General features: G+C 39.4%; 1 protein-coding gene across 1 annotated transcript; it reads right to left on the reverse strand.

The window, feature by feature from the left end:
* Positions 1 to 2,772: 2,772 nt before the first annotated feature.
* Positions 2,773 to 11,875, reverse strand: pik3ip1 (phosphoinositide-3-kinase interacting protein 1). The gene is made up of 6 exons (XM_044111055.1): positions 11,143 to 11,875; positions 10,826 to 10,954; positions 10,231 to 10,347; positions 8,367 to 8,552; positions 8,166 to 8,244; positions 2,773 to 4,324 (listed from the first exon to the last, which is right to left on the reverse strand). The coding sequence occupies exons 1-6, from the start codon at positions 11,252 to 11,254 to the stop codon at positions 4,117 to 4,119; spliced, it is 831 nt and encodes a 276-aa protein (XP_043966990.1). The 5' UTR covers positions 11,255 to 11,875; the 3' UTR covers positions 2,773 to 4,116.
* Between the last annotated feature and the right edge of the window lie 18 nt (positions 11,876 to 11,893).

Consider the following 11,893-nt stretch of genomic DNA (forward strand, 5'->3'; position numbering starts at 1 on the left):
CAAAGCACGACCCGCATGTTGAGGCCTTAGTCCTCGTGGCGGTGGTCGCAGGTTTGAGTCCCGTTCTGGTGACATTTTCCGCATGTCTTCCCCCCTCTTGTTACCCTCTTTCCTGTTGAACTACTTTCAAATAAAGGCCACTAGAGCCAACAAAACCTTTTTAAAAAAATGGTGAGGTGAAACAATGCCCACAGAAAGCATTGTTTAGTCATTCTTTTAACATTTTTCAAGGTGTAGATATATTTCTTAGCACAATTGTCTGAAATTGGTTGAAAGATGGTTGGAGTTGAGGTAACTTAATCTGAGTTTCTTCACTTAGGCTAAATGTAGTGGGGAATCTGGGATTTAAAAAAAAATCCACATTTCAACAGACTTTTCTGGGTTAAATAGAGACAAAGACTTACTACACTCAAATAGCCATAAAAATGTGTGCATTGATGCCAAGTGTTTAAAAAGATAATTAATAGGAAGTAAGAACAGCCTTGAAAACATGTCTCTAGCCTTCCAGCTGTGAGCAGTCATTTATTTATTTCTATTACTGCTCATTTTATGAGCACTCATTATTTAGGAACAGAGGTGATGTCACACTGTGTGTGTGTGCGTGTGTGTGTGTGCATTTCTCCACTGAATTTTAGCTCAAGGTCTGTTTCCAGTTTAGCATTCACAAATGAGAACATTAAAAAATATATTATATTAACTCCTCACTGCTAAAATTAAAATCAGAAACCACTAAAATCATGTCTCCTTTAAACAAACCAGTGACCTTCAATTTAGTCAGTTTTTACCATATGTGAACTTATTTAATGCTTAGAAATCATTTATCGAAGTGGTGCCTACTAGTGTTTTAGTGCTTTCTTTCTATTGCATGTAAACTTTTTTTTTTTGTTGTTTTTATTTATTTAGGTTTTATATTTTTTTTCTCTTGACTTTTGACCAAGATTTTGTAATTTCATGGAACTGCGTGGCTTTCTTTTGAAGCGTCTTTCCCTAAGATGTGTGGATGCCTGCAACACTGACCTGCACTGTGTGTGAACTCTGAAGATAATACAAAACTATTTTGCTGCAGAAAAGTCTGTACATGTTGAGATTTGTCATAAGACGAAGTTTCATGTTTCTTCCAAACTTCACTGATCTTGTTTTGTTTCTTTGTAGTCTAATGATTTCCATTAATTTTTCAGAATAATGAAGACTTAATTTTTGTTCTTTTTAACAAATCAGGACAAAGGCTTCTGTTGGATGTTATGAAACAAACTCTTTGTAAAGTGGGGCTTGTGTTGTTTTTTTTCTTCTGAAAGAAGAAATAATGTGTAATGTAAATAATGTGTATATGTGATACCTTTAATTGGATTGTGTAGATTTTTCTGTTTTTTATATTAGACATTTCGACAGCATTTTGCTATCACCAAGCAAGGTACTGAAGACCAGTTGTAACCACTTTTATTTATATCTCTGTAGTGTTAATAAAACTTCTGATTTCAGACTTTTTCAAACTGTTAGTCTGTTTTCTTTTTAAGCACTGAAATGTTTTTAGAGATTTTCTGTTTATTAATTTTATATCCATCCATTTTCTAACACATGTCCCTAGTGGGATCTGGAGGGGTGCTGGGGCCCATCTCCAGCTAACTCTCAGGGCGAGAGGCGGGTTCACCCTGGACAGGTCGACTCGCCAGTCTGTTGCAGGGCAACACAGACAGACGGGACAAACAACCATGCACACACTCACACCTAGGGGAGGATTTATAGACCAATTAACCTAATTGGTCTATAAATTAGGTCTGTAAACCTAATTTATAGACCCACCATGCACAGGCAAACTCCATGCAGAAAGACCCCAGGCCGGGAATTGAACCCAGGACCTTCTTGCTGCAAGGCAATGGTGCTACCTACTGCACCACTGTGCAGCCCTAATTTTATATCAAATTTGAAAAACAAAACAAATCTGAAAAGACTGTATTTTCCAATTTGAGAAGACTTGTTTCACTCTGATACTTAAGAAGCAGAAGGTTGGTAATATCTCCTTGAGATAGATAAAAATGCTTTTTTAACATTAAAATTTGTCACTTTGATATTTTCATAGTGTAAAATAATGTTTAAAATATTTAAAACATTTCTCCAAACCTCACAGTTTACAAAGTCCATTATACTCTGGACTGATCACTTTAACATACAAATTGTTTAACTACAAAAGTAGTTAAATAATTTTGACTTGAACATTTTCTGACACTACAACTACAAACTTTGATCTATCTTATTTGTAGCACAGTTTTTGTAATGAATCAACAAACAGCAGTGGAATAATTGTGAGGCAGACAGAAAATGTCACATTGTTTATAAATTCTAAATATGAAAGGAGTGGCATGTAAATGTATTTAGTCAGTAGTGCTTAGAACCCGTTGCAAGTTTTTAGCCGTATGTTACTTCTGTTTTGCTTGTCTAGAGGCTAAAATGCTATTTTGTTTTTAGCAAAGGAGCTCAAACAGTCATGCCACAGATTCTGTCATTTTTTGCCACATAGTTTTCTGCTACAGAGTAATTACCAAATAGAAACTTTAAAAATTAATAAAGATGTAAAATTATATATTTCTAAAAATGTAGTCTGGTAGACAGGCGTCATATCTTAAAAATGGTGCTTTTATTCACTTTACTTGTTTTGCCACCAGAGGGAGCTACTGCTACATTCTTGTCAGCCCAACTGCAACAACTACACTTAAACAGTAAAAATATTCATTCCTATACTTTTTTGTTTCTTATTCAAAAGAAAAGACATTACACTGAAGAATCAGTTTTTAATTTCAGTCTGAGCAACAACAAATGTCACACAAGTGCTAAAAATCAAATGCTGCACATCAGTACTCATAGTACATTATGAAAAAACCTATTACAGCCAACAACAAAAAAAAACACCGGCAGTAAATGATTGCAGGTGAAGGTCCAACAACACCAGATCATCTGGATTGATCACATGACAACCAATAACCCATCGGGAAGAAACAGTGCAACAAAAGGAACAAACTAAAACCTTCCCTGTCTGATGATTTCTACTTATATACATGTTTTTTTTTCTATTTTAATGAAAACTGCAGTTCTGTTTAATGGGATGCAATATGATCCCTGAATGACAAACATACAGCAGATAGTCATGCACATGCAATCAGGTTGTTCACTGTTTTAAGAAACACCAAACTGTGGGGTTGTTCCTGCTCTACTCCATTCCCTATGTCTCCTCTGAGATGCACAACTCATCTCTGATACTTTAGGAAGCTAATCTATAGGCAGCACACTGCCATACCCTGCTGAGACTGAATCCGGGCTTTCTTTATGTTGTGTGTTGTGGCGGGGCTGTCTTCCCCTGAGGACTTACTAGTGTGTTTCGTGCAAACCAAGAGAACTCTTATAGTTTCCTGTCACTCCTTAACCTGTGGATGAAACGGGCAAATCTTCTTCCGTTTGCCAAAGAGCGCTATCAGAACAAACAGGATACATTCAGACGTATCATGCTAAGGCAGTTTCAGAGCTGGAGGCGTCTTCCTTCAGTCTTTCATGGGCCGTTGTTTACATGATGCATCCTGTAACAGAGGAGCATGACTATTTATGGACACATCTGTGTCAGTGGTGTGTCTGCAAGACAAAAAACACTCTTTGCACTAAACAGGTTTCTGTTCTCCCGTGGCACAGCCAGTGGGACACGCAAATCAAAGCCTAACAAACTCGACTCGCCTCTTTAAGAAAAACAAAAGATAGCAGTAATCTCCTCGTTCCAACCATCATCTTTGTACAAAGACCCGCTTTCCAACAAACCCTGATGAAGTCAAAGTCCACTTGACTTAAAGCTCAAACTGAGGATAGAATGTTCTGTAGAAAACAAAATACTTTAGTGGTTTTTCTGGTTTGTTACCACTGTGTCTGTTTTACAGAAGGACATCTGTGTCTCACTTATTAAGGAGGAAAAAAATTAACAGATGAAAACGGGGAACAAATGACACAGCAGACAGTTTAGTCTGTGGAGCCGACGCTGATCCCCAACTCTTCTAAAGCTTGAGCTCCCTCAGGGAGGCAGAAAGGAAAAACGGGGACGTGGGAGTGGTTTTGGTCCAGTTTGAGGAATCCATGCGCCTCTCATGCTCCAGGAGTGCCGGCGTGCTGACCCATGAGTGGGTCCCCGCCCTCCTGGACCGGGGTGATCTCTTGCTCGGCCGTGATCACAATGGTGTTCTCGTCTATGAGCTCACAGGTGGGGTTGGAGAAGGCTGACAGGGGCAGGGAGATCCTCTGCATCTCACGCTCATACCGCCGCTGCTCGTGCTGCTTCTTCAAGTTTTGACCCCTAAAGAGAAAACACAAAACATAGTTCTGTTATTTGAAAACACAGAAAAGGAGGAAAATACTGACATGATAAGAATTTAACATGCTCACTGGAGTTTTACACATTTTATCAGGTTACAAGAAAAACTTTAATGTATTCTATGGAAGGAAATGGATAAACTGGCCTCTTTTTTTCTTCACAAATAACAGAGTGGGAGTGTGGCATGCATTTGCATTTAGCACCAGCGAGACCATATCTTGAAGAATAAGATTCAGCAAATCTGTCCAGCTTTCTTTTCCCCACTGCACAATGTTCCCACCATCATGTTAATGGTGAAGACTGTATTACAAGGATGATGTCCAACCTTAGTTCTCAGCCAAAGTGTTTTGTGTTTAAGACAAAACTTAACTTTGATCCGTTTATCTCACATCTTTGCTTTGTTCTCTATAGGATCTGGTTTGAAGACATTTTTAGTCTACCGTTCTTATATTGTAGTTGTAGTTAATCTGCATCGGCATGCTAAAGCTTCTCCAAAAAAAAACAACAAAAAAAACACAGATCAGATATTGGCCACAAAATTCTGATTGGTGCAAATCATGATCTCCTTGCAGCTCTCGGTGGTCTTGAAGCTGTTATTTGTTTCAGATAACTGGAAAAGTGGAAAATTTCCAGCAAATACCGAGGACTGATGAATGATAGAAAATCTGACTGGGAGAGTTTATCTTTTCCAAAGCAGCGGAGTGGTGAGAAGTTACGCTCAGTGAAAACACCTCCCATCAGCCAACTGCTTCCAACTTTTCACCATAACAACATGGCCTTCAACTCCATCTATTATCGAGGATCTGTTAACTCCTTTGCTTTATGCCAGACTGATTCCAGAAACTTTCTGAAGCCTGTTGCTTAGCAAACAGCCCACGCTAGCTTTGTTCCTGCTATTTTAGTCTTTCTGTTTGGCAAAACGAGCTGCTAAGTTGAAGCTGCAAATCAAAGCGGGAGCCGTGGGGAATGGATTTTCTCAATTTTCCATTTGAAATTATGAATGGAAGAGAAACGCAAGAAGCCCGGTTGACCTAATCAAGAAATTCAAGCTGAAGGGAAGTTTAAATTACGTTGCATTGCTCATCATTTGCTTTTTAAGAAAACAAGCTTTCAAATCATCCTAAACACACCACAGCTGACCTGGGAAAGTAGGGAGTAGTAATATGATTTTGTTTCTGTTTAAGAAAAACGGTGCGTTCCCGAAAACTCAGCTGTCAGATATCTATGAGTTTTTCTAGTAAATAAATTACAAAGTTTTTTATCAGCAAGAAAAGTTTACGGATGGTGTTGGAGACAAATCAAAATTTATTACATTAGTAACCACTGTCAAGAAAAAAAATTAACAGCCTGAAACTTAATCTTGGCACCAAATCTCTAAGCGTGACATGGGTGATGGGTATCTGGAAGACGATCTCTCTGATATGCTGCTTAAAGTGGTGACCAAGCCATGACTATCTGATGCACTTAGTGCCTTGTTTGTTTAAAAATGTGTTTCACCCACAGTCTACAGCCAGACCTCATTACTGGGACTGCAGATGAATCAATGAAACTGGAGATTTCACAGAAAAATTAGCAGGAGCCAGAAATAGACGAATTCTCCGCTTAAGTTGGAAATTCAACGTTAAGATTTTTTTTTCTTGAGTGAAAACTCCATATCTAAGTGATACAAGGATATCCTAACTACAATTCTTTTAATGTGGAGACTGTTGAAACTTAGTGAAAACTCAAAGTCAGCTACTTTTCAGTATCAAACAAAAAAAATGCAGAGCCGTTTAGAAGGAAATCATATTTGCCACAACATGTGTGCAGTTCCGTCAACAGCAAGAGCAAGACTTTGAGGAAGGATAAACACAATACAATGTTTTATCTTAAGGTAAAAAGTCTCTATAGAGAGTACACAGCAACTGCTGCTTCCACTGTGCGAGTTGCACAAACATTTAGTTCTAAGGTTCTAAAGAAACCTGTTTTAAAGTGGCTACTCTCTAACACTTGATGCAACATCGATTCTCCTCCTAACATTAATTCTCCACTAATCAATGTTAGTCAATGATATTAATTACTTAATGAATTCTTCTGGCATTCATCAAGTAATGCCAGAAGAAATTTTATAAATCCTAATCTGCCATCTTCTTATCTTACAGCTCTCCCAGAAAGATCAACATCAGAAGATAAAACCTTTGCCAAAAATGGAAAATGGCCACAAAATTCTACCCAGTACATCTCTAGTTAATATTAGATCCATAACACCTGCTCATCTGTCAAATTCCTGAGGAGCATGACACTGGACACTGAGGACAAGTATTAGGCCTCTGACATAACATGCTTCTCCTTATTAATAATCTCCTCCTAAAATAGATATCTATGACGAAAGCTCTGCTAATAAGATGAGACAGCCAAGCTCAGATCTGAGAGGGTACTTTGGATTGTTCTGCCGGGACTCTCACTACCCTCTTGCACATTATCTGGGCCATCATATCCTGTGTTACATAACTCTAGCTGTGAAAGAGGAGGCTTTTCTACCCATTTAACCCCCTCTTCCCTGAACCCTTCCCCTCTAACAACATCAAATAAGAAAGATTAGAATAGACCTGAGGAGCTTAACTTTCTGATAAGCTCTTTGTAATGTGAAGAATCGGCTAAAACGGTCAATAAAGTCTAATTGGGAAAAACAGACTTCAGAGGGAGGTGAGCAATAGATGAGATCACAGACGTGTGTGTAATTATGTTATCTTGTTGTGCCTATTTCTCTATCAATATCTGAAATATAACAACATTCCCCAAAAGAGAAGGAATGATCGACAATATAGAGGTTAATGTAAGACAATAAGATAATAATGGCTTGACCAGTCTGCTAATCTGACTGGTTACATTTTATCCATTGTTGGTCTTACTGGTGCCTGTGGAGGATATTTGTTCTAACCTTTAAAAAAAGGGTTTGCGTTATAAACCTGAGGTTTAATTAAACCTCTGCGATCCATGTCTTTCTCAATGCATGTTTTTTGTTTGGTTTTTTTGTGTGTAAAAAGTGTTACTGCATTGTGGAGAACAAAATTATTTTTACTTATTTACTGCTGTGAACTCAACTGGCAGATTCTGCTAAACAGTTGATTAAAAGATAAACCTGCTGCTTCAGTGTGTGTGAATCTGTAAATGTAATCTAAGCTGTTGACAATGGTGCTGTTGTGAATCTGATACTCGGTGAGATGGTATTATTGTTGCACACTGTTATGGAAAAGTACCAGTGAGGAGTTAACACAACTGTGGTACAGTCCAGGGTTGGCAGATTAATGGAAAGCAGTTCAGGCTTTGCAGCAACAATTTTTGGCTTCGTGTATAGAAATTAGGGGTGCATCGATTTATTGGGACAGATTTTGTTAATTCTGGGAGATCAATGATTGGCTAGTACTTACACGTAAAGCCGATCTCATCTACCTCAGTAAACGTCTAAACATCAGCCACTGTCTTCTTCTGCTCTGCTGTGCCAGAAGTTTGACAAACAAACCGGCCCACCAGGTCATGACTGCACGTTTGCAGTTAACAACAGTCCCCGCACTGTTGCCAAGTTTGTGACTTTCTTGTAATATGTAGTGACATTTCAGACAAAAAAAATTAGTATGTGCGGAAATCGGAATCGGCAGCTCAGGCTTTTTAAAGATCGGTAATCGGTGACTGTCCAGAAAACTGCAATTGGTCCACCTCTAATATAAATGCTTCATAAATGATACTAAAAGAGTTCTAGTTCATCCCAGTATGTATTTAAATTAGACATACTTCAAATACAAAACCCAAAATGATATGAAAATGCTGAGTTTTAAATACTGACCTTTTATAAAAGTAGCCAAGCGTGATGCCCACTCCAAGGATGATTATAATTGCCATCATAAGGCTACCCAGGACCATGCCTGCAAAACCAGGAAAGCCCTGAATTTCATGTGTATCACTTAAAACTAAATCAAGCTGCAGATTTGTGTAAATAGTAGGCACACAGGACGTATATCATGGACCCATAAGAAGAAAACCGTACCAGTAGTTCCCAGGTCCTTCTTCTTTTTAGGTCCTGTTCTCACTCTCTGGCTGATGCCCATCACTGGCTGCACAGCAGCAACATCCCTCTGTTTACCTGCCGTGGCAGTCTGGAAGTGCAGCGTGGAGGAAATGATCTCTGTAGGTCTGAGGGACCCGACCTCAGCTGGCGCAGCTGTTGTTTGCTCTAGAAACAGAAGAAAATGACAGATTTAAACACCTCTTAATGTGTCCATGTTGTGCTGCTGTCCTAATTCAAAATGTTAAACACATACAACTGATATTAGTGGCAAAATTATACCATTAATGCTAGTTGATGCATACTCTACATATACCAAAGATCATACCAGAAGCAGTTTTCCAGCATCTAGTGGAAAAGTCCCACTAGATGCACTTTTCAGTTTAACAGCAAACTGTCATTTTTCTATTAGAATTAAGGCAGATCTCAAGTATCCGTGGCCCAGGATCAATACAATTCTTTCTTTCTATTTTCATGTTAATTCTGCATGCAGTCTGAGTCACTACAGCAAAGAACAGTTTTCATGAATTATGGATACTAACAGCACTCTTCAGATATTGCTAAAATGTTCTGTTTTGACGTTTAGAAGGACCCTGCTTCTGCTAGAATAATCTCTGTCTCTGTTATTCTTTCAGACTCAACTGGATGTGCGTCATCCAGACTGTGTGGTTTCTAATTATCGCTGCTCTTCAAGCATCAGTGCTGACGCAAACCCCCTCCCAAACTGAGCCTCTTACTGAATTATTGCTGGAACCTGCACTGCTGAGAGGACTGTTGGATGTATTTTCTCCTTTTTAAAAAAAAAAAAAAAAAAAGGACCGGAAATAAATATGCTCAACTCTTAGTCAAGAGCAACACAAGATGGGAGTTACAGACTCCAACGTCTGCAATCTAAGTCTCTGCTCAGTTTCCTCCCACAGGGTTGTTTATGACTTCTACCAAAGTTAAAAGGCCTCAAGCCATGAACTGAAGCAGCCAATGAGGTGCTGTCTCCAAGAGGAAATGGCTCCTTTGTGCCAATGAGAGCAGCGTTGGGGGTGTGTTTAAAGCCAGAACTTTCCCCCATGTGTGCAGCTTTGTTATTGTCTGACTTCTGCTGGTGTCAGGCAGGAGCCAGAAACAAAGCAGAGCATACATGACTTATCGCAACTCTCACCAACTGACCTACTACAGCTTATACTTTGAAAAGTTAAATGAAACTGAAAGAAAGTTGTCTGATTTTCCATGTCGAGCCAGGAAAGAGTTCACAACTTGACTGAAACGTTTTTGTGTTGGAAGACTGTGTTTTGGATAAGTCAGAGAAGCTAGAACAGTGATAGATTTTAATAAAGGCAACATGACTCCCCACCCAGGGTGCCAATCTGTCACGGATTGACTGGAAAGTCGTCCAGTTGTGTCTTGAGGGGTTTACCATCACTTGTTCTGCTGTCTAGTCAACAGGAACGGAAGAATGTAATAAAATGTGGTCCTACAACATGACTGGCTAATGGCCATGAAGTTAGTATTTGATTCAGATTTCTGTTTTTGATTTGTTTTGGTTTGGGGTTTTTTGGCATCAAAACCACTTAATATGGGAACCAGCATAAAGATAATCTATGGGCTGATAAAACATGGGCTAAATTATTCTGCACTTTTTCAAAAACCGCAGTTTTTATTTGTGAAGCCTATTTGCAAAGAAGAAAAAGAAGGTTCCTTCAGTCTTGTCAAAGAAATTTCCCACAAATGAAAGAATCATTATTGTTACAATCAGTTTCCAGCAAATCCCTTATTTTTTGAAGGGAAACTAATCAATACACAGCACATAACACAAGCATATTAATCACCACCGGGTGCAGTGTTTGCTTACCTTTGCACATCTCAATTGCACAGAACTGCCTCTGGATTGTTCCATCTGGGGCTGCAATGTAGCACCAAGGCCCCTCAGAGGCATCTGGGTTTCTGCAGTAATTGTGATCTCCAGCACCTACAGAGCAGCGGATAAAAGCAGCAGAGCTCTGTTACTGATTCTTCGCTGGAAAAACAGGCCCGTCTGTGTTCCAGTTGCTAAACCACTGGATTCACGACTAATTAACAGCACTTCATCACAGTAGTGAGCAGCCTGTCCAGAGCACAAACAATGGAGACAGCATCTGCTGCATCAAAGAGGCCATTTAACACCACAGTCAGACTTCTCTCTGGAGTACAGGCTGTAAATCCATGTATTTATTGTTCTATAAGTCAAAGTTATTTACTTATTTTGTTTCTATTTATCATCTTTATCAAGCTGACACATCAACAGATGTTTCGACTTGTTTGTTGCTCTGTGAGAACACCGTTGCAACCGTCAACACATGTGACATTTCAAATGTGATCAAAGACACAGTAGACTCAGCTAAACGAGGAGAAATGGGAATCAAAGTGCAGTTTTCATGTAGCTTCAAAGAACACATCAGTGCGTTTACCTGTCTGTGAATCTGGGTGCATTTCAACATCATAGTCTCTTGTTGTATTGATCCAGTTCAAACAAGTCAGACCTGTGGAGGAGCTCTGTTGTTCTCCTCTGTAGAACAAACCTCTGGATCTCACACAATCTGCGAAATAAAACGTGAGAATAGGGGTAAAAACATGTGCAATCAAAACTGTTAAAGCTGTTTTAAAACTAAACAAAGATGACTCTTAAGCAAATACTATTGCTATTTTAAGTACCTGAACTTAATGCTGTTACTGACACAAAATGACCATAAAAGCGCAATAAAATGACTACAGTGAGCAGGTTTACCTCTTTGCCCCCCACTTGGTGTGCTGCCTTCCACGATGGCCCCGCTCAGGAAAACAATGTGCAAAGAAAAAAACATTTTGGAAAGCTGCCGAGCTGAATTCACCGACAACATGGTGATTTTTTTTCTACTCCTTTTTCTAAAACTAATAATTTGTAAGTATTGGAGGATCGAAATTAGTGAGGAGCCTATGCATCAGACACACTGCTCCTCTCGCTTCAGTCCCAGCCCTTGTTTTTGTCAGAGCTGAACCTTTCTTCGTAAACAGCCTTCAGTGGAGGAGGAAAAGAGGGAGGAGCGCAAATCTCAAGGTCCTAAAGCCTCCTCATCAGTGTTTCCTCTCACACTCATAAAGAACTTCAGCTCCAGTCTGTCATCCTATCTTGGCTTTCAGCCTTGAGAGAAATCATCCGCATTCATTTCTTCCGTATTTAATCTAACCATGGAGTTTTATCTGTCTATCTGCATGCTACATCTATAGCTTGCATCTCCCCCGTAACCTCCTCTGCAAACCTCACAGGCCTCTTTTCCCGCTGGCGTCTGTCTAAAGTGGGATCTGCAGAGGATAATAAAGCCCTCGCTGCTTCTCTGTGTAGCTGGTAATGAGGCCAGCCAACATGTGACTCAGCCACAGCGAACTAAACCACTTTTCAAAAAAGATGCTCATCCAGTTTTCAGGCAATCATCAGAACAAACACACAGCATCTGTCCTCTATGCTGCGACACACTCGCAACTCTCCCGGTAGGATATTT

Source organism: Gambusia affinis, linkage group LG03 (assembly GCF_019740435.1).
Source record: "Gambusia affinis linkage group LG03, SWU_Gaff_1.0, whole genome shotgun sequence".
NCBI classification, from domain to species: Eukaryota; Metazoa; Chordata; class Actinopteri; order Cyprinodontiformes; family Poeciliidae; genus Gambusia; species Gambusia affinis.

Coding starts and splice junctions, on each gene's coding strand:
- pik3ip1 (XM_044111055.1), bottom strand. CDS start 11,254: ATGTTGTCGGTGAATTCAGCTCGGCAGCTTTCCAAAATGTTTTTTTCT. Junction 10,955..11,142: donor ACCAAGTGGGGGGCAAAGAG/GTAAACCTGCTC, acceptor TTTATTTCGCAG/ATTGTGTGAGATCCAGAGGT. Junction 4,325..8,165: donor CTTGGCTACTTTTATAAAAG/GTCAGTATTTAA, acceptor TTTTCTCTTTAG/GGGTCAAAACTTGAAGAAGC.